This window comes from Spinacia oleracea, chromosome 2 (assembly GCF_020520425.1).
Source record: "Spinacia oleracea cultivar Varoflay chromosome 2, BTI_SOV_V1, whole genome shotgun sequence".
NCBI classification, from domain to species: Eukaryota; Viridiplantae; Streptophyta; class Magnoliopsida; order Caryophyllales; family Amaranthaceae; genus Spinacia; species Spinacia oleracea.
The window spans coordinates 94,726,732-94,750,166 of record NC_079488.1 but is presented as its reverse complement, the minus strand read 5'-3'; the positions used below and the strand labels follow the sequence as shown (position 1 = coordinate 94,750,166).

General features: G+C 35.3%; 1 protein-coding gene across 1 annotated transcript; it reads left to right on the top strand.

The window, feature by feature from the left end:
- The first annotated feature begins 3,493 nt into the window (after nt 1-3,493).
- On the top strand, nt 3,494-7,870 carry LOC130467647 (uncharacterized). Its single transcript, XM_056836218.1, has one exon. It carries the CDS (start codon nt 3,494-3,496, stop codon nt 7,868-7,870), a length of 4,377 nt encoding a protein of 1,458 aa, XP_056692196.1.
- Nucleotides 7,871-23,435: the final 15,565 nt, after the last annotated feature.

The following is a 23,435-nucleotide window of genomic DNA, read 5'->3' as shown; positions in this document are numbered from 1 at the left end:
TAGAAAATAAAATATCGATATTTGAAAAATGCACTTTAAGACTAATCTAACATATGTGAATACATCACAAAATAACATTTGATTTTTCATATTAGTAAGAAAATATGGTCAAAGTTAGTGTATGAATAAATCAAAAGTCAAATGGTTGCAATTATTCATAAACATAAGGAGTAAGTTTTTTAGGTGTTGAGAGAGCAACAATGGGCAAGGGACAAATAATGCACATGAAATTCGATAACATGTCTCAATCCACAAATCAATGCTATATATGTATATCCACTTTGATTTTTTATATATGGTTTGCATAAGATTCGAACCCGCAACCTCCACTTTCAACACTAGACCATAAACCAATTGAGCCATAATCTTTACATGTTATCTATGCAAAATTGATATTAATATAAAATAGAAAAATTATCTTTTGAAAAAAACTCAAACAAAATTTCACTTAAAAAATATGATAATAATTGTTATTCACGAAATAATCCGGGGCATCGCCCGGGCTCAAATACTAGTTAATACTCTAAATCCTAACACTTATAAAGCCTTGGACTTCTATTACTATGCAACCAGTAGTGCAATTACCTACATGCCCCAAATTCCATTCCTTCCTTCTTTATTTTTTTTGTCTTATTCTTATCAATAGTGTAATGTCTATTTTCATCCTTCATTTGTCTTTGATTTTCACTGAGATGCTTCCCTTTCTATTTTTGACCTAAGCACGTTGCTAATTTTCCATGTACGTGAATGCTACAATAACCATTTTGGAGAGGTTAATGTTGCATATGGAATGCTAAAATATCAATGACACCTCTTGTAAACGTAATCATAATCGCATATATCAATTACGAGAAAATCGAGCCTTAGCTTTGTTTTCTTAGCGTTCGTTATTAATTTTTAAATGTCCTTTTACAAAATAATTGTACAAAATATATTTTTATACCTTGAGAGATAATGCGCGATAACGAACTGTCCAACCATTAGTACTTATAAAAAGTCAAAACCGTGCTCGTATTGTGAAAGATAAAAGTAAGGCAAGACTTCGTAGCATAGATTGGTTTATTAGTCATCCATTTATGCAAGCAACCTTGAGAGAGAGAAACTAGAGAGAGAAACTAGAGAGAACCTTAGGAAGTCAATTCATATTTGTTCTCACCAAAACCCTAGATCAAAATGGAGGAGGAGACGCCGTCTCCTAATCCAAATGATCTGCATGTTCACCATACTCATCACCTCACTGAGCAAAGGGAAGTCCTGATGGAGGATTTAACGGATCACATGGAAGGAACCATGGAGTTTCAAACGATTCCAGACAAAAAATTCTCTCACGAAGGATCACCAAAAAAAGCAAGACCAACCATATCTTTTCGAGAGGCTGTTAGCAAATCCACGCAATGGTTCGAGGAGGCTAAAGGAATTATAACGGCATCTAAGGACTTGAATGAAGATCAAGAAGACATGGCACCTGAAGGTAATTTAGTAGTTCATTTTGATAAAAATACCTTAGCTAGATTAAGAAATCCATGGAAACACACCTTAATGGGTAAATGTCTAGGACTAAGTATTAAATCGTCTTATATGGAAACAAGGGTACGAGCTATGTGGAGAATTAAAGGAACTTTGGAAATTATTGATGTAGGGAAAGGAGTTTTTTATTTTCGTTTTTCGACTGAAGAAGACTATGAAAAAGCCTTATTTGGAGGTCCATGGTTCATTTTGGACCACTATCTTATGCTCACTACTTGGAAACCAAATTTTAGACCATCTTTGCATAACTTTGACAAAATTATGGTTTGGGCTAGATTCTCGGAGTTGCCTGTGGAGTATTACGATAAGGAAGCGTTGTTTTGTATCGCGGGATTAGTGGGCAAACCCATTCGAGTGGATTATGCCACAGACAAAATAACTAGGGCCCGATATGCACGGGTTTGTATTGAGGTTGATTTAGATAAACCACTAATTACAAGAGTTTGGGTCGGTGGGGAGTGGCAGATAATAACTTATGAGAATCTCGATACCTTATGTTTTGAATGTGGAAGAATTGGGCATGTAAAACAGAATTGTTTAAACAAAAAACATTTGGATCAAAGTAGTCCTTATACTAAGGATTTCTCGTCTAATGATTGTAATAATCAGGAACGAGGAAATAATGGTAGTATTGAGGAAGGGTTAGTGGATCCACAAAAATTAAATAACCATACAACCCAAGAATATGGGCCCTGGACTTTAGTTACTAATAAGAAATACACTAAACAACGAATTGACAGTTATAAAGGAAGATTGGGAGGAACTACCTCGAACAATTCGAAAATTAATGACTATGGGAAGAAATCCAATAACCAACAGAGTATCTCCAGAATAAATGCTACGATTTCTTCAAAAAATGCAGGTGACTTACCCTCTTCTTCTTCCGCCCAATCAACAAAGCAGCTTCAGTGGTCTACTAATAATTTTATGGTTTTGAATAATGAAGAAAATCTATTCTCTATATCAACAAGCAAACACATTAAAGAAAACAGCGAGTTCCAACACGTGGCTCCAAGCTCGAAGCCGTTGGGCGAAAATACATTGGATGTTGATGCTTTAAACCCTTGCTCTACCCCCACAAATAAGACTTCAAATAGTCCAAAGCACACAGCAGTTTCTATTACCCACTCCCCTTCTTCTACACTTTCTCTCTCTTCACCTAAAAAACAAACACCTTTTAGTTCTTCTTCTTCTGTCTCTCATGGAGTCCGATCACAAGCCGAAAGTCTCATGCATGGAGATGACATTGCCAATAATCACCACTTATCAGAGACGATCTCAGGAATTAGGGAAAAGGAAGGACTTTTGCAGGATTCCGGTCAATATCCCGTCCATATTACCGGAGGATCCTTGGGAACAAAGGTCCGAGCGAACCCTGAATCTATTTCCCTCATCGCCGATGTCGACATGCACGACCAGGAAAGGAACAACAGCAACGTTGGGAGAACTGAGGAGCAGTTTGAAAACCCTCAACTCTCTCAATTACAAAGGCCCTCCATATTCCTTGCCTCTGAGAAACAGGGCTTCCAATCGGGAGAGAAACCCGAAGTCACCCATAGCGGTGGGCCCGAGGCTGAGTGCAGGCAAGCGCAACTGGGTATTCGGGGCTCCGACCCGAGCGCCAGTTTTGAATCGTCAACCTCTACCTCCATTGCCAAGAGGGGTTCCCATAGTTCCCTTGCGGTTCGAAACTCAAGGTCAAGACATGGGTCACCCCGATCGCCTTACAGCAATGTATCTCACCAAGGAGGAAGTGGTGGGTGTTCAAATTCAAGCGAAATATTGGAATCCAAATTTGGGTCAGAGACAGATCTTCACCTATCTCACTCCAATTCAGGTGGAGGACATTCCTCTAACAGGGAAACCCCAATTTTGGAAGGATTGGGAGGGTCATTGGGTTCACCATCCATTGGACCCGATTAACCCGTTTCGTAAGAACTTTTCTCTTCAACGTCCAAATTTAAATATGAAGGTTTGCATGTGGAACGTTCAAGGAGCATGCAGAGATTTGTTCTTATCTCATGCAAAGGAGGTAATTGGCTCTCATCATCCTGATATTTTCATTTTTCTGGAAACAAAATCGGATGGATCAAGAGGTAGGGAGGTAATGAGGTTGCTCAATTATGATGATTGTAGAATAGTAAGACCAGTAGAGAAGCGAGGTGGTATTTGGCTTTTTTGGAAAAAAACAGTGGACTTGATTGATTTTGATTCTGAAAATAATCACTTTCACTCGCTTTTCCATTTCAAAAATCTGGGTAAGGAGGCGTTGGTCTCTGGTTTGCATGCTCCTAGTTCTTCAGGGGCAAGGCACAAATATTGGCGAGGCATGCAAGGTGATCTCCCACCACCTACCACTCCGTGGTTGGTTCTTGGCGATTTAAATGAAATCACTGCTCAATCCGAAAAGAAGGGAGGGAGAGCCTTTAAACCAGCTCAATGCACCGATCTAGTAAACTTCATGGATGACGCAGGTCTAGTGGATATTGGGTACAATGGATGCCCTTACACTTGGACAAACGCACGTCAAGGAGCTGCTCTAATTCAGGAAAGACTCGATCGTGCCTTGGTGAATTCGGTATGGCTAAACTCCTTTCCTTTTACTAAAGTTCACCATTTACCTCGTACTTATTCTGATCATGCTCCTATTTTAATAAGTTTAACAAACCCTAATCATTCTGGAAATTATCCTTTTAGATGTAAAGAAGTTTGGTTAAATCATCCCAATTTTCATTCTTATTTTGTTAATAATTGGAAACCTCCTACAGAGGATTTTATCCAAGGAAGGGATAAATTTCTTCGTACTGTGCATTCCTGGAACTATAATATTTTTGGTAATTTAAGAAATCAAAAGAGAAACATTTTAGCTAGAATAAATGGAATTCAAATTTCGCTAAGTAAACATTACTCTCAATTTTTGGTAAATCTGGAGGCTAGACTTCTTGAAGATCTTAATGATATTTATAAAAAAGAAAGAATTATTTGGGCTCAAAAAGCTGGAATTAATTGGAGAAAATTTGGTGATTATAACACTAAATACTTCCATACATTAGCAAAAATTAAGAAAGCGCAAGGAAAGATTCTCACCTTACAAAATAATTTAGGGGATTGGATTACAGATCAAAAATCTCTAAGGAATTTAGCAACAACTTACTTCGTCAATTTATTTACTACTACTCACTTTTCGAGTCTGTTAAACAGTAGTACTATTGGTAATATAGGATTAGATGACTCTAAAAAATCTATGTTTTTGGCTAGGGTTACATTGGATGAGGTCCGTTTAAATCTTTTTAATATGGACCCTACTAAATCCCCGGGTCCAGATGGAATTCAACCGATTTTCTTTCAAAGATTTTGGAGTGATATGAACATTTCACTTTCCACTTTTTGTGTTTCCTGCTTTGAAAATGGGAAAATCCCGGCTGAAATTAATTATTCTTACATTGCCTTAATTCCTAAAATTCAAGGGCCTTCAAGCATCACAGAATTTAGACCCATTGGGTTATGCAACACTATTTACAAGCTCATAGCTAAAATTATCTCCTCAAGATTAAAACAAGTGCTTCATCGGATTGTTAGTCCGTTACAATCTAGCTTCATTCAAGGTAGGGGAATAGAAGACAACGTCATCCTTGTTAAAGAAATGGCACATGTTTTTCATAAAGCAAAAAAGAGAAATAAAATAATGGCGTTGAAATTGGATATTTCTAAGGCATATGATAGTCTAGAATGGGATTTTATAAGAGACACGTTATTACATTTCAACTTCCCTCACAAAACTATATCTCTTATTATGTCTTGTATTACGTCTTCGTCTATTTCTATTCTCTGGAACGGAGAAATTTGTGACAAATTCTATCCAACTAGGGGGATTAGACAAGGGGATCCTTTATCCTCTTACATCTTTGTGTTATGCTTAGATAGGCTTTCTACTATGATAGAAGAGCAAGTTCATTTAGGTTTGTGGAACCCGATTTCTATTTCAAAAAATATTAAACTTTCGCATGTTTTTTATGCGGATGATGTTTTTTTATTTAGCACAGCCTCTGCTAGGAATTTGTGTAATATTATGAAAACTCTAGAGGACTTTGGACACAGGTCAGGTCTAAGGATTAGTATGCAAAAATCTACCATCATCTTCCCTAATACGATGCATAATTCAATTAGACATGAGATAGCTAATCCCTATGGTCTCAGAATTTCAACTTGTTTTGGGAAATACTTAGGTATTGACATTAGACCAAATAAACTAAAGATTAGTAATTACCTTCAGCTTCTTGATAAATCTACTAACAAGGTTAAAGGATGGCAGGCTAAGCTTTTAAATATGGCAGGTAGATGTACCTTGGTTAAATCTGTGTTAAATTCCTTTCCGGTTTATGTTATGCAGACTAATATTTTGCCTATTTCTATAGTAAACAAAATAGAAAAATGTAGTCGCAAGTTTCTTTGGAATAAAACTGAAAGAAATAGGTACATGACTAGGATCTCTTGGGAAAATGTTACTAATTCCATTGATAATGGAGGATTGGGAATACGTAGGTTAAAGGAATGGAACCTTTCTTTTATGGCAAAATTAGGTTGGTCTATCTTGACTCGTCCAGACAAACTTTGGGTTCAAGTTTTTAAAGAAAACTATATTAAAAAATCCAATTTTTTGGATTGTATCCCAAATAGTAATCAATCACCATTATGGAGGGACATTCTTAAAGGCCGACCGATTCTGAAAAAAGGTTTAATTATTAATATAGGAAATGGGAAGTCAACCTCCTTATGGTTTCATCACTGGATTGGGGACGGTCCTTTGTATACTCTTAAAGACGTTAAAATTCCATATTCTAAAGCCCATTGGTACGTTAATAGAATTATTAGAGGAGGAAAATGGTATTTGGAGGATATTATTCATTTAATCCCTAATCAAATCAAAAATCTTATTCTTGCTTATCCTTTAAGTTCAAATGATAAAGAGGAGGACTTTATTAGATGGCAATATTCTAAAAGTGGAGCTTTCACCATTAAATCTGCGTACTATATTCAACTTAATAGCTCTTTACGCTCAGTGGATAATGGTCAATCTTTCTGGAGGTCTATTTGGAAGATAAAAGTTCCCTACAAATACAGAATGTTGATTTGGAATTGTGCTCATGAGATTCTTCCTGTAGCCCAAGGTTTAAATCGAGTTATTCATCAGATTAGCTCTATTTGTTCAAGATGTCTCTCAGATCAAGAATCTCATATCCATTTATTCAGAGACTGTGCTCAATCAAGCATTCTATGGTCTTTCATATTTCAGAGGATTTGGAATACTGAGAATTTTAATCTCAGTTCGTTTTACAATCTTCAATGGAAACAATGGATCAAGTTTAATCTTTCATGTTCTATGAGATGGAAAGTCCTTTTTTCTGTTGCCATTTGGCATATCTGGATTTCTAGAAATAACGCTATTTTCAATCTCCAAATGAAGCATTGCTTTTCATTGTATAATTCCTTTTTTGTGGACTGGAAAAGTACTAATTTCATTCTGCAGGGTAAGGATGTGAAACAGAATCAGGTAGCTGGAAATTTTGCTTTCAAATGGCTCCCACCAAAACCAGATTTCTTGAAGCTCAACGTGGACGGAGCATGGAAATCCATGACTGAAGCAGGAGGAGGGGGAGTTTTCAGAAGGCCTAATGGCTCATGGTTCGTAGGCTTCTCATGTAAATTCAACGTGAGCTCTCCTCTAGCTGCAGAACTGTATGCGCTCAGAGAAGGTTTAATCATTGCAAAGGATCTTAGCATGGACAAATTGGAGGTGGAAACAGATGCTGTCCAACTCAAGTTAATGTTGGAGAAAATGGATGAGAATAGTTATCATGAACTCGGCCCTGTCCTGAAGGAAGTGGCTAATATGTTAAGTCAGAACTGGATCATTACTTTCAATCACATTCCTCGTTTCTGCAACAAAGTAGCTCATGATCTTGCAGCACATTCTTTGGTGATGGCTGTTGGTCACAAACTACACTACATTATACCAGCTTGTGCAAAGGAGCATTATTTTAAAGAACTTGAATTGACTAATCTGGATTACGCAGAGTTTGTAAGAGGAGAAGCTGGGATAGGAACCACTGGTGCAACCCAAGTAACCCCTGCAGTTCCAACAACTTCTTCAGCAGCACAAATTGTGTTTGGTTCAATTGTTACAGATATCAAGCAAGCAGCAGATATTGCACGTGGGAAACAACAGCTCGCACAGGATAAAGGAAAGGGTAAAATGTTCGAACCTTTTGTTGTTGGTGGCTCAACAGTTTCTAATCCCATAGAAATTGTTGAGCTAGAAGATGGTGAGGTAGCCAACAATTAAGAACAAGTGAGGAGTAGTTTTTGTGAAGACGCAGATGTGGTTGTATTGGAATATGGCGTCAGAATATTTTGTTGGTTTTGTCTATAAGTATGGATATAATAGGACATGGAGGATGATTCAAGGATCTGCAGGAAACAAGTCCCTTTTGAACAAGTTTTTGCGGGCTAAAGGGAAATTATCAGAACACTATCTTCTCAGTTGTATAAATTAGTAAAATGTTGTAATGGGGCTAGCTCATACAGATAGTTATGGTTTTCTGTCTTAATCATTCGGGGAATATGTAATATTTTGGTAGTATCCTTGGGGGGTTTGTTAGGTTGGTTAACGTATGTTTTACCTCTGCGAGAGGTGGCTTTTGTAACAAACCCTTAATTTCTAATTAATATAATCGTCTTGTTGCGTTAAAAAAAAAAGATTGGTTTATTAGTCGTAAGTAACTCGTACGTGGGGAGAAGAAACAAAGGTAGGTGAGTAGGTTGGACCACAGTAAAGCTGTAAGATTAAAGCCTACTAACTCGTCAAGCCTGAAAACCTTGAGTGGACGTGGCTTTTCAAACTTTGAGGCTTCAATCAGCATGCCCATTATCCAAACCCAACGGTTAATTTTTAGACTTTTGCACTACTACACTTTTTTAAGTACCTCACTATCTACTTTTAGGATTTTTAATGTATCTTATTACTGTATACCCAGTATACAAGGCATTTTGTACACCTAGTGTACAGGTTGAAATGGCATACTCCCTTCGTATTTATTTAAGAGATACACTTGGTCGGGTACGAGTATTAAGAAGAAGAATTGAATGAAATAAAATAATAAAGCAAGTGAGGTTAGGTATATATTTTAATAAGTAAATAAGTTGGGACCATGTTATTTTGGGGGGTGGGAGGTGGGATGGGTTTCTGAAATTAGTTGTTTTAATAGGATGGTGGGTCATAGGGTAAATTAGATGTATTATTTAATTAGATGGTGGGGTTGATAAGTTACTAAATATGACAAGTGTATCTCTTAAATAAATACGGCCGGAAAAGGCAAGTGTATCTCTTAAATAAATACGGAGGGAGTATTTATTGTCTTTTATTCTCATTTTTTAATGGGTTTGATGATGTGTCAACCAATTAATGCTGGTGTACAATAGAATTTTGTACACTAGGTGTACATTTAGCTTTTTCCATTTTTAATACTCCCTCCGTTCCTTAATACTCGCACCGATTTGACTGGTGTGGAATGTAAGACACTTAAATTGACTTATTAATTTAATGGGTGGTACTCCGTGGTTGCTAGTGGGGTATTTTTTTAATATAGTTAGTGGGAAATGTGTTAGGGGTTAGTGTGTGTGTGGATTTTTAAATAATTTTTTGTAGGGAGTGGGTTAGTAGGTAAGTGTGAGAAATAATACAATATTGGTAAAAAAAATCCATTTTATAGAAGTGATGCAAGTTTAAGGGACGACCCAAAAAGGAAAGCGGTGCGAGTGTTAAGGGACGGGAGTAATAAGAAGAATTAAATTATATGAAATACTCTCTTCGTTCTCTATTACTCTGTATTTTTCATGTTTTTCTAATCTACTCGTAATATTATTCAATACTTTTCTTGTTTTTATTTTTAGTCACATACTTTTTCCACATTTCTAGAGCGATTTCCTTCAATATTGCTTAAAGATCCAATAAATCCCAAAATACGTTACTTTCTAACTTATTTCCCTCCATACAGTCCACGTCCGCATGAAAGAAAGATTTTTTTTTCCGGTTCAGCTTAGAACCGCCAATTGAAATGGCGGTTTTGTTTTAAAACAAATCGCCATTTGAATTGGAGATTCAACAGTATAAACTGCAAACTGAAATGTCGATTTTCTTTAAAACAAAATCGCGCGGTTTTATAAGAGCTCTCTAACTTCTTCTGATTTGATTTTGTTGCGTTTTGTTAACCGCTACCTGAAATGGCGGTTCATTAAATACATAAGCCGCTATTTCATATAGCGGTTTACCCCTTTAAACCGTTGTTTCAGATAGCGGTTTATCGTAGATTTTATATATATAAAAAATAGACCGGCTTTCTTGCTGACGTGGTAGTAGAGTGGAAAATAAGTGAAAAAGTAGCGTATTTTGGGAATTTACAAATATTCAAACATTATTGAAGGAAATCGCTCACATTTCCATGAATCATGATTGATTTTTCTAACACAAATTTATTTTTTCCACCTAACCATCTTCACATCCACTTTTTTTTATAACTTTTACATTGAACAATCATTTATTTTCTCCAATTTCCCATAAAAGTACATGACAATGATTTTTTTCTTAGACACGCGTGCTTTTTCTTAATACCCGTGTTTTACTCTAAACCTGAAAATTACTCCCTCCGTTCTCGAAAAGGCTACATATACCCCTTGGGTATGGAATAGTGCCATACACTGGGCTGTGATTGGTTTAGATTGAACAATTCTATGTGGGGTTGCTATTTTAGATTTAAATTTAAATCCCATGTGGGGTTGCTTTTGTGAAAACAACCAATGGGAGCCCAGAGTATGATACTATTCCATACACAGAGGGTATATGTATCAGCTTCCCTCCGTTCTTATTTAAGTGTCCACTTTTCAAAAATAGTTTTCCTTATAAGTGTTCACTTTTCATTTTTAGACTACACTTTCCATACATTTTTCTCACTTTTCCATAAACTTTTCTCACTTTTCCATAAATCATGATTGTTTTTTCTTACACATTCTACATTTTCCCCTACTTTTCCATCCCCGCATCCACTTTTATTTGCACTCTACCAATAAACAATTATCTACTTTATCCTTTACCAAAAAAAAAATCTCAATCATTGTTTTTTTTTACATATTTTTCATTTTCCTTAATTACAGTGAATTGTTCCAAAGTGGACCCTTAATTAGGAACGGAGGGAGTACTGTAATAAGGAACAGCGGGAGTAATATAACATCATTACCAAATTTTATAAAGGACGGTTGACAATTAGCACACTATTAAATCACACGTCATGTCGCTTCTTTTCTCTCCCTCTCCTTTCTCTCTTTTCTCTCTCATCTTCTAGGGATTTAGTTTTATTGGCCGTTCAGACCGGTAATTAGACTCTTTCCGACCATTCTTCTTGTTTTCTCTTATTTTCTCTTCACGTTCTTTTTTTTGTTTGTTTATTTTTTGTTCGTTTGTTTCCAATTTATTCTTGGGGTTTCCCTACATTTTACTAGGTTCTTAATTCTCATCCATGAATGAGAATTTTATTTTTAGGGATTCAATAATTGGGAAGGTGTTCTGGATTAATAAGTGTTTAAGGTTTATCACCAACTCATCAATTGGGAACAATTCGTGCTAAGATTGCGAAAGGCTCTACTTAAAAAGATGCAAAAACAGAAAATCACTGTTCGCTACAAGCTAGAAGCGGTGGAGTACCAGTTGTGTTTTAGGATGTAGAATAGTAATTGTTGTGATTGCAGCCCCGACCCTGAGCATAGGCGGGAGGTGCGACCATCTAGGGCAAAGGCCGGAAAAGAATCCAAATTATAGTCTGCATTATTTTGTGGATAAGTAATAAATAACACAATAATTAATGATAATATGAAATTCTAAGGCCCAGTGGTAAACCCTGTCGGGAATGCATGGGACGGAAGTTTGATTCCGCTTATGCCCATTCTTAGCTGATTTCTTTGTTTTTTATTCTTCCTATGTTAAACAACTTTCAGACTTGTATTTCTTGTTAGCAAATGTTAATTATAGTACTTCGTAACTTTTAATTTTTGAAACTATAAGATTATTAATATGTTATATAGTCTAAATTTTAAATTCTAAGCATACAATAAAGATAAAATTAAATGATTAATCTCTCCGTATTTTAAAAATATATACACTTTCCTTAAACATTCGTATTTTAAAAAGAGATACACTTTTCTTTTTTGACATGTCTTGATCCCCACTTCCAATTATATTAATATTTCTCTCCATTTCTTGTGGTACCCACACTTACTTACATCTTCTTTTTACAATAATAAATAATTACAAATTTTTATATAAGACGGTCTTACACAAAAACCACCTTGGTGTCATATAAGTTAAGCAATAAAATCAATTAGTTAAGCAATTGTACTAATTAGTTAAGCAATGGTACCAATTAGTTAAACAGCGTAACCAATTAGTTAAACACTATAACTAATTAGTTAAGCACTGAAACCAATTAGTTAAGCAATGAAACTAAATAGTTAAGCAATGAGACCAATTAGTTAAACAATCAAAGTGGTCTTTTCGGTAAGATGGTCTCACAAAAAAGTTGCTGATAAATAATTCACCCACCACCCCAATTTTATCTTATTTTAATAAATTTAACTCACTCTCCAAAAATTATGTACCGGTCAAAATGTATCTCTTTTTAAAATACGAAGGGAGTATCATCTAAATATTTCATGCTCCTCCGTATAACAAACCTATAAGTACAAATCTATTCGTAATTATTGATTACCTTACGCAAGTAATGATTGAATTATATTTTTATCAAAAAATAAAATTGAGTTCCTTACATTAATATATTGCAAGATAATTTGGAGCTTGCTTATGGAATTCAGAAGAAGATCTATGGTTGATTTGATCTTGACAATTTATGGACAAAACGAAAATTTTGATGGATATTAAATTTTCATTTAGTGAAATAATGTTATTCAATTATTTTGTCTAGGGCCCTCAAAATGTTAGGTTAGGGCCTGTGTAATTGTAACGGTTATGTATTTTCTCTAAATCTGTGGTATACAGATCTATTTTATCATTGTGAGTGATTATTATGTATATTGTTCTTTTCCATAAAAAAGAATCAAATGTCACGTCACTCATCTCATGCATAACTGACATACTAATGAGTACGAAGAACTAAAAAATATTTTGGTAGTTAATTAAGTGCTAGACATTAAGCAAGATCAAGGGGTCTACTTTTAAGACTTTTCTCACATTCCATGTCATCATTTCACTAATATTTAATAATTATATCAGTGTTAAGACTCGTTAAGATTCAATTAAATTTAGCTCTTCACCCCTTAAATTTATGTAATATATTAGGCAAATTTGTCAAAAAGGACCTTTTATAACCCAAATTTTGCCATAAAGGACCATATATAATTATTTTTTTGAAAACACACCTTAATGTACATTTTTTTGCGAAAACACACCTTAATGTAATTTTTTTTTTCGAAAGACAACCAAATGGAAATTTCAGGCATTGACTGAGCTTTTCCGGCCATTGACTTGCACGTGTAAAGCACGTGCGGATTTATTTTGCTAGCTACACCCAATTTTCCTCCTAAATTCTAAGCTTTAAAACCTACAGTTGAAAAAAAAATCGAAAAAAAAATCAAGTTTAAAAATTCAAGACTCGGGAAATAAGTGTCTTTAGCCAAACTTAAGTCACACTTGCTGCTCACGTGCAAGTCAAAGGCCCGAAAATCTCAGTCAATGCCGAAAATTTCCCTTAGGTTGTCTTTTGCAAAAAAAAAAATTACATTAAGGTGTGATTTCACAAAAAACAATTATATAAGGTCATTTCTCGCAAAATTTGGGTTATAAAAGGTCATTTTTGACAAATTTACCAATATATTAAGACTTATAAATTTATGTAATATATTATTTTATTATTTTATTCAACTCATACATTGAGTCTTAGGTTGAATCTTAGTTTTTCAAAACTCAATTTAAGGCTTTGTCAAGACTCACCCACTTCAAATCTTCAATGGTACAACTTTCTTTGTTTTATCTTAAGACTAAATGAGTCATATGCCATGTCAACCCAATTCAAGTCTTAAGACTTGGGGCTGAATATCCTCTTATAATAAGATATCAGTTTTAAAATTATGCATCAAATTTATCTTTAAAAAAAAAAAAATACAAACTCGGTAATTTCTCTAATGCTGTATGATGGTAAATCAACACGAGTAGTTATTTTTTTCTTTTCAGAAGAGAAATCAACACGAGTAGTTGAGTACGTGACAAATATGAGTTTAAGAGAGTAATCAAGTCTGGCTATATACTCCGTATATAGGATAAACTCTTAATAACATCCCCATGGCAATTGATCCACAGTGATGAGAATAATTTTTCATATAGGAAAAATTATCGATTACGGAGTACTATATAAGTTGTTAGGGAGTTATCTATTATTTGTTGTATTTTATTTTATTTGCATCTCTTTGACTTTGTCACTATTCATATACCGAGTACTAAGTTTGACTTAATTTTTTTTACCAATATATATTAATCACATATTACTATGCAAAATGTTGTTGGATTATTCACAATACATTTTTTCATAATGCGGAGTATCAACTTTTTATAATGTTTACAAGTAGAAATTTAGAGATATTTAATGGTCAAATGATGCATTGACAAGTACGTACGCCGGAATGCCGGTCCAACTGTCCAAGTGATGTAAGTGAAAAAAAATAAAGGGAGTACTACATACGTTGTTAAAAATAGTCAATTACTCTGTACTACCTACATTTTTAACAATTATTGTCAATTACTATTTTAGTCCATATTTCGACCAATTATTCCACCAATGACATCATAATTTACTCTTAATTATAATTTAATCATTTTAATTAATTAATACAAATTCAAATAAAAAAAAATCTCAAAGTTAATTAAACCCAAAAATTATCCATGACTTCCTCTTAGAGTAAGAATACAAAGAAATCTATCCAGACACAATTCTGTCTGTTTGACTCATAATTAGGTCAGTCTTAAATTATTTTCTGCACAAATCCATGTTTAATACTCCGTAATAAATTAAAAAAATCATAATCGTTTCAATTCTTGATTGGAAAATAGCAATATTGAGCATCCTATGCTCCCTCGTGACACAATTATTACCCAAAAATCCAAAATCAAATAATAAAATCCTTCACACATGCAAGATTTGATAGTTCACAAAATAAAATTAAAAACAGTATTTCATCAGATTCATTTGTCCCTTAGTTTTAAGACTTTGTTCTTTGAAAATAGTAACACCCCAACTTCATTATGTAAGACAAAAAGTACATAATCAAAATTATCAATAACTTTTTTTCAGTAGCTTCGAATTGACATTATTAAAATCCTTAAAATAAAAGATGCTAAAAAGTCTTCTAATTGTAAGGTAAGTTCCCTACATTATTAAGGGTAGTAGGGGTAATTATGTCCTTAACTATTGTTTTTTATAGGGTTGGACTTGTGTATTGGGCCATTGGGGTACCATTTGAAAAGCATTTTTCTGGAATCCAGTTAACCCGGAATTTCATCAATTGCAACATTACAAAAACAAAGAAATTAAACTAAAATTTTAATTTTTATATGTACAAGCAATTTAATTTTTTTTTTACTCACTTCTGAAATGTCTTCAACCTTTTGTATCTTTTGTTATTGTTTCAACCGTTTTAGAATTTTGTTTGTGTCCCCACCCTAGCTTCCTGCCACATTTTAACACGACGCAGAATGTCATGGTGTATGTACTTACGCTATAATAATGACATTCTTCTGTTTTTCTTTTCCTTTTTCCGTTAATGGTTTGACTTTTGCATTATTCACGAACTTCATTTTATAAGTCCGTAACTTTTAGCAATTTTAGAGCATCTTCAATGGTTATAGTTATAGATTAGTTTGAAATTTTTATAAATTTCAAACTAATAGCTAGAGACTAGTTTGAAATTTATAAAAATTTCAAGCTAATAGCTAGACCATTGGAGCGAAAATAATAAATTAGCTTGGCCAAACAAATTAACTTAAACAAACCAATTTGTTTGACGACAACTAGCTTCAAAAAGTTGTCAAATAATTAATTGACAAGTGTGACAAATTAAATAACAAGCTAGTTGCTAGCCATTGGAGTACAAATTAGGTAGAAAATTAAATAACTTGAAAATCTTATGTGGCATAACAAGCTAATTGTCAAATTAGTTTGCCATTGGAGATGCTCTTAAAAGAGCATATAAAACAATTAAAATATAGTCTTGTTAGATTGTTAGGTGTTGTTAAATTCTTAATATTTCCTCAATTATTTTACATTGTATCATTTGGAGTTTCACGTTTGTCAAAATACATCTTTAACCATTAATATCTTAAATTCTCTTTTATTAAAAATTATTAAAAATAGACGAACTTAACAATATCCCCATGACTATACATTTAGTAAAAAAAAAATTGATAGTATAAATATGCAAGTAGTGCAATTATAAAAACCAGAGGAAGTATAGATTATTCAAAATATTATGGAGTAACTTTTATAATTTTTACTTGTTAATTAAATATATAAACAATTAAAAGTATGCATTGATACCAATCAAAGTCAAAATTTTGCACCTAATTAGCCATGTTATATTTTAGAAAAAATAAGTTCAAATAATAAAGATTTTTCAAGTATAAAGTACAACTAAAATAAGTCCAAATAAGATAATTCAGAAAATTACTAGATTAGATCCCGTGCACGCAAAAATATCTTAAAGTTATTATTTGACCATATTTCTTATAAAATATCCCCACCTAAAGCTAATGCACAATTAATAAGTCTTGAAAATACTCATTTAATCATCGATCTAGAAGAAATTTCCGTTATACTATGTATTACATATTTTATATGATTAAATGTTAATTGCCTAATTTGATTAAAATATTGAGTAATATATTTTCCATTATTGATATACGGATTTGACTAAAATATTTCCAAAATAACTTTTAACAAATTATTATTATGTGGTACTCCGATAATATTTTCCGATACGTACCATGTTTCCGTTTCCGGCAACATCTACGACTTGGATAATATTTATATTTCCGTTATGATCCATATTTCCGTTTCCGGCAATATCATCATTTCCGGAGTATTCACATTTTTCCTTTTGACGATTTCAGCTCCCACTGGAGAGATCCGTCGTTTTCGAATGTTCATAAATAGAGTATTTAATTCACTTAAATACTTGATCCGTTCACTTACTATTTGTGTGACCCTACGGGTTCAGTCAAGAGTAAGTTGTGGATTAATATTATTAATTCCACTTGAAATGAAGCGGCCTCTAGCTAGACATTCATCTCACTTGATCTCACTGAATTATTAACTTGCATAATTAATTAATACCGAACCGCATTTATTAGACTTAGCATTGAATGCATACTTGGACCAAGGACATTATTTCCTTCACAATTCATTTGAGTGCACACTTGGCAATATACCCAAAGACACTGGCCCAGGAGTTATGTGTCATTTGATTGACGCCTATGTTATAGCCATCCAACATTTCTAAAACAAATGGATGAGGGGGAAATCTCAACCCTAATTTTAAAGTAGAAGCGTAAACAGCGAACTCCCCTTGTATCAAGCCAGTAACGGGGCAATCCATGCCACCCGACATCCTCAACTCGTAACCCTCACCCAAGTTCAGAGAGTCACTATATACTCCTCCCTTCTCCCTCAAAAAATCCAGCCACGTTTGAAGAGGAAAGATTTGAAATGGAGGAAGATGTCCCTCCTCAGTCTTCGAAGAAGAAGACACCGCTTTCCCAGAACTTCTTGATTCCAGAATTTCAACCTCCCCGACCCGGGATGAAGACTCACATTCAGCGTCAAGGTCCTCGCTTAACTTTACCACGATACCCTGCACAAGGAGAAGGTATGGCTTAATATGAGGGGCATCAACCTTGCTAAGAGGAAGCAATTGCTACAAGGCCTCTGTCCTCGAACAACCAGCTGAATGGCTCGCCACAATGATAGGAAAGGAAACAAGACAGTAAATAGTTTTCCAAAAAGAAAAGATTACCTTTTGAATCAAACGAACATATGCTCCAAGATTCTTTGAAGATACGAAATAAAAGATCGAAAAATCCCTAGAACAAAGTATGAACTCGCGGTGGCCGCAAATCGTCTACTGGTGGTCTATTGATGCTGAAAATTGCCTTCTCCCAATAACTCTCAATGCACTTGAAAAATGAAAGGGGGTAAAACCCCAAATGGCATAGTATATATAGAGGATTAAGAGTAAAGGAATCCGGCCACGTCTCACTACGTAAGGAATTAATAAGGGTAAAAACTAAGGAGTTTCACCCTTCTCGAGGGGTAAATGATGTGGTTAAAGTTGACAGTCCACACTGGACCAATCACGAAGCAACACGTGGCATCTTCTACGCCTGTTAGGTAGCTGATCAGAATATGAAAGATTTATACTTGAGCAGAAAGACCCAAAATGACTAGAGGCCCATATCACCTATGACACACTAAGCCCGCTGTCCAAACTTCATGATAAGGGACACATGTCTTCATTTTCGAGGATAGCCAATCATGTAAATAGGGTTTGAGAATAAATCCCAAAATCCTAGCCTTATAAATAGTTCAGATCCTAAGGTGAAAGTCAATCAATTCATTCTCACCTACCTTAATTATTCTGCTCTGCCTTCTCTCTAGAATACTATTTTCTCTCTCTATCAAATACTTAGCATCGGAGGGAATATTCCTACGGGAATATTCTTGTTTTGCAGGTTGTATGAAGATCGTGCCACCGCATACCTGATTCCTACACGGAAAGGGTGACACATCAGCACCAACAAAGTTCCCACAACAGCAATTATTGGGCGTACTATGAATCAAAGTGAGTATTCATAGATCACAAGATTGGATTGTCCTCCTATCTTTGATAGGATATGGTGTCGTTGTGTAACAAGGCCTCTTGAAGAGTTAAATACTGTGAAAATTCATGGCCGTGCACAAAATGGTTAAGGCTTAACCTTATGTAAAAGTTTAATAGTTGAATTCAGCATTCGAGAAACACGTACTTATGAACCTAATAAGGATGGCTTGGATCTTACCTTATGTTCTCAGCAAGTAACACTAAGCGACAAAGGAATGTGAATGCACACTTTTCTAAAGGACAAGTGGGAGACTAAAGGAAATATGTCCTTCATCCAAGGTGCATTAGGCTAATACCAAAGGTTCAAATTAATTACCAACAATTAATTCAATGAGATCAAGTGATTGGAACAGCTGGCTGGAGCAATGCTTCTGATCAGTGAGTTCTAATCCTAATTAGGCTCACAACTTACTCTTTACTGAACCTAAAAGGTCACACCATTGGCATGTAACAGATCACCGAATTAAATGAATCGGAAATTCATTTAATAGCTTTTCGGGAAATTAGTTCGGAAAACATTATTATACGATTTAACATTGGATCGTGAAATCGTATATCGTGTTGCGTATATTCGGAAGCTAGGCGAAATGAATAATCGTATCGTACGACAATGGATCGTCAAATACGAAACAGTAAATAAATTATCGAACGATAATTTAATCGCAAACACGAAAGAAATCCACGAGCCGAGCGCACGAGGCGGGCCCATGGGCGCAGGGCGCATGCACGTAGCGCTGGCCCATGGCCTTGGCTGCCTTGGCCGCACGCGCAAGGATCAACAACAGCAGCAGCTACGGCCCGTGGCCCAACTGCTCGTTGCGCTGTTGTGCTATGGTCGTGGACCTGCTGGCCGATCGAAGCCCCTAGCTTTGGCCGGTTAGCTTTGTTGCTTATTAGGTTATTTTAATAACCTATTCTACAGGTTTTCCAACTAACCTAATATCTATTCTAACCAAAGGACATAGATAATCCTAATTCTCTATGTGCCTCCATTAGAGAGTTCTTCCCAAAAGAAAACAATCTTGAAGGAGATCTAAGCGATCAATCTCAAGATAGATCTGAACGTGTCGGTGAACCAAGTAGAGGAACGAAATTTGGAGTTCTTGTTTGTGTTCGTTGAACTAAGGGGAAAACACGCTACAAACGTAAGTTATGCTTAATCTGTACTTTATACATACTTTCTAGCTTTGGGGTTATTACATTATTATTTTTTGTATTTAATTGTAAACCCCTACACATTCATGATCATATTGGAATATGTGTGCCTTTGCATTGTCATGAATTATGTAGATCACCTTTTCCCCTTCATGAGGTAGCCACTTGTCTTTGATTGTTGGGATTAACTTGTTGATTAACATGGCCCAGGTTGTTATTTGATTGAGTGACTTCACGGGTTTAGTCTCAATTGTCCCTTTCACTCTAGTTTTTGATGTTCTCTTTGTTGTTATTGCATTTGTGAGTGAAAATATACCTAGTTTGCCATCAAATTTTCACTGACCATCTTCACCCCACCTTGGCTTTGCTAATGCTGCCATGAACATGAACTTTGGTATTTTGGTTCTTGACTTTGCACTTCAGTGTGAAAAGGGTTCATTGTTTGCAAGATAAATCCTTTGATTTTTCTGTGTTAGATAGAACCATTTCTCATCAATGTGAAAGAAGCCATACATGATGTAATATGTTGGATCATGTGGTATAGAGAAATCCATTATCATTCTAAGTACACACCTCATCCTTGTCATCTTGCATTTTTCTGAAATGCCTGGATGCAAGGGACTTGAGTATGGTTTAATAATATTTCTCATTACTAATCTCCAAACTGTTGTTGATCCCAAATTGAGCATCTTTACAAGATCTCTAATGCATGTTATGTCCCCCCTATTTATTGAATAAAATCATTTGTGACTTGAATTCTTTTTATGCCACAATTGTGATATTTGCTTTCCAAAACATAAGATTGCACTGCTTGTTTCTGTCTCTTTGGCTTTTTTTTTTTCATAATTTACCTATGGTTTCTCTAGTGTCTCCAAAATGTTTCACTACGCTTTTAACTGTGCCATAAAACAGAGTGTCTGACCCCGAAATCTTTATGTTTAGCAGGAACAACAAAATTTCTAACCTCAATTCATTGTTTATCCTTGGAGTCTTTGGCTTATGATAACTTGGTGCTTGAGTTGTTGTTTGATGATATTGAGATGATGTTGACTCTTCTGGCGGTGGCATGTTCAAATAAAAACACATATGGAACTACTTGAAGGTTCGATATACCTGTTGTTTGATTATGCTGCTGTCCCACTCCATGCACCTTCATCTGCTTACTTGTTGTGCCACTTCATTAAGGTCTGGTACTGGCTAAAATTTCTCAAAATCCCTATATTGATGAGCATCTAGTACCCCATCAGCATCTGGTACCACCTCAGCAACAACTTCATCATCCTCCGAGTCAGAATCCGAGTTCATGCCATCTCCTTCATCATTAGAAAATCCGAGGAAATCATCCTCCTCTTGATTTGAAGCCATATATGTCCCATGTGTTTTAGTTTTTGCTAAGTGAATTGAGGCTGAAATTTTGTTGTTTACTCTCTTAAATTAGAGCTGGTTTTAAAAAAAAATTAGGTGGGAAGTTTTTATGTGGGAAATTTGTTGGAAAATGACCTTATTTATAAAGGGTGTCAACTTTCTGGTTTGGGAAAATTTGGGAGGGAAAATGTGTGGAAAGTTTCTGTTTTGGGAAACTTTTGGTCCTTAAATCCGAGTGAAATGAGCATTGATTGCTCATTGTCCATTTCAATAAATGAGGATCCCCACCTCATTGTATTTGTCCCCACTAGAATCTGATTTTTTATTACTTTGATAAAAAGATCTCCCATTTCCCTTATTTCTTTAATTTTTTCTCTCTCCTTACTTTATTCTAAAAAAATATTCTCGTACACCCGATCATTACTCTTATCCCCATGCAAACCAAGATTCTAGTTTTCTTAATTCCCACCCCAATTCCAAATGGGAACAAAATAAAGGAACGGAGGGAGTACTATATTATTGGCTTCATCTAAATATATGTTTTCAAAATAATATTTTATAAGTTTTTATAATATGTAGTTGAAGATTTAAGTGGTCAAAGTTTGGTATTGGCAAGCGTGTCCAGTCAAAACGGTACTAGTATTCCAGGACGGAGGGAGTAGATGATTAAATGTGTATATTCAATGTTTATTAATTATGCATTAGCTTTAGGAGAAGAAATATTTCAGAAAAATAATAATTTTAAAACATATATATGTGCTTGCAAAAGATCTAATCTACTTATCTTTTATTTCTAACATTTAGGCTCCATTTGGTTTGTCGTAAAACGTTTTCAGTGAAAAATGATTTTCCATGGAAAACTTTTTTCAAGGAAAAACACAATTCTATACAAACTTTCATTTGTTTGATTCCTTACAAGAAAATTAATAGAAAAAGAAAAATGGAAAAAAATGGGTGAAGATTGATGGGAAGAAGGACGAAGGAGGTTAGGAGGAAAGATGGAAAAATGGAAAAATGGTTTCCCTTCATTTCAAATGGAAAATGTTTTTCCACTCTTAACTCTTAAGTGAGTTATGTAAAATTGTGTTTTTCATCCCTTGATAAACCAAATAACGAAAAATGATTGAAAAGGGAAAAATCATTTTCCATGAGAACGTTTTACATCCTACCAAACATAGCCTTAATGTAAATTTCAATGTCATTATTTTCTGCACTAGTTTTTTTCGTGTCATAATATTTATATTTTTGTCAAAAGATAAATAAATTGTTAACACATTCAAGGAAGTTATTGAATAAAACGATTGAACCATCCATGTTGGAAAACTAGGTGTTGGGGTGTTAAAATGGGCACAACATTTTAGCCCCAAAAGCCAACAAAACCACTCAAGGCCAATATCACTTTTAAGGCCTCAAATGCCCAACAAAGCACTATATATACCCCTCAAAGGGCAAGGTAAAAAGGCAATTCTCTAACCCTAGAGAAGTCACCCTACAATCTCTCTCCCCAAAATACTCTCATTTTATACATCAATGGTACTGACTTGAGCGTCGGAGGCTCAGCCTCAGGGACCCCCATTGGCCCGAAGTTCATCTTGCAGGCACCGTACGTGGCCGGATCTCAAGACACCAAGGACGCTCATGTTAGGTTATGATACATATGATATTACATAAATCATGCGGAAACAACCATTAACCCAGGATTACATATTATTTACACATAATCATATAGCATAATTTAGATGCATACTCTTTGTTGCGTGCCTTCCCTAGCTGCGCCCGAACCGAACAAGAACAAGTCTTTAGGACTCCAAGTGTCGTCCCTCCGTAGATAGTCCACAGCACGTCCGGATCCGCCTTAAGATTGACCAACTAGAATCGCCCTTAAGGTACTAGAATTTTCGGCACTTTTGAGCAAGATGTGTGATTGAATTTTTCTCTCAAAAACTCACTTTGAATACTTTGAAACTCGTTATAAATTGTGAACCCAGGCCACATATTTATAGGGGTATGGAAAGGGAATTGGGATCCTATTCAGATACAAATTAATTAAACCTAGAATCCTACAAGAACTCTAATTTAATTAATTTATCTAATAGAATTAGGAATTTAATCATTAACCGAACTCTGCATGTTTTAGGAATCGTGCATGAACACAAACACTTACGCACACACACACGGCAGCCACGATGGGCCGCCCATGCGCGTGCGTGCGAGCAGCAGCCCACGCAGCGAGGCCTACGCGAGCTACAAGCCCACGTAGCTCCTGCGCGCGCTGCGCGCGCTGTGCGCGCTGCCACGGCCTGCTGGGCCTGGCCTTGCGCTGGGCCTGGCGTGGCCTTGGCTGTTCGTGTGGCGCGCTTGGCTTGCTGGGCGATGACCTGGCTTCGTGCTGGGCCCTCGTC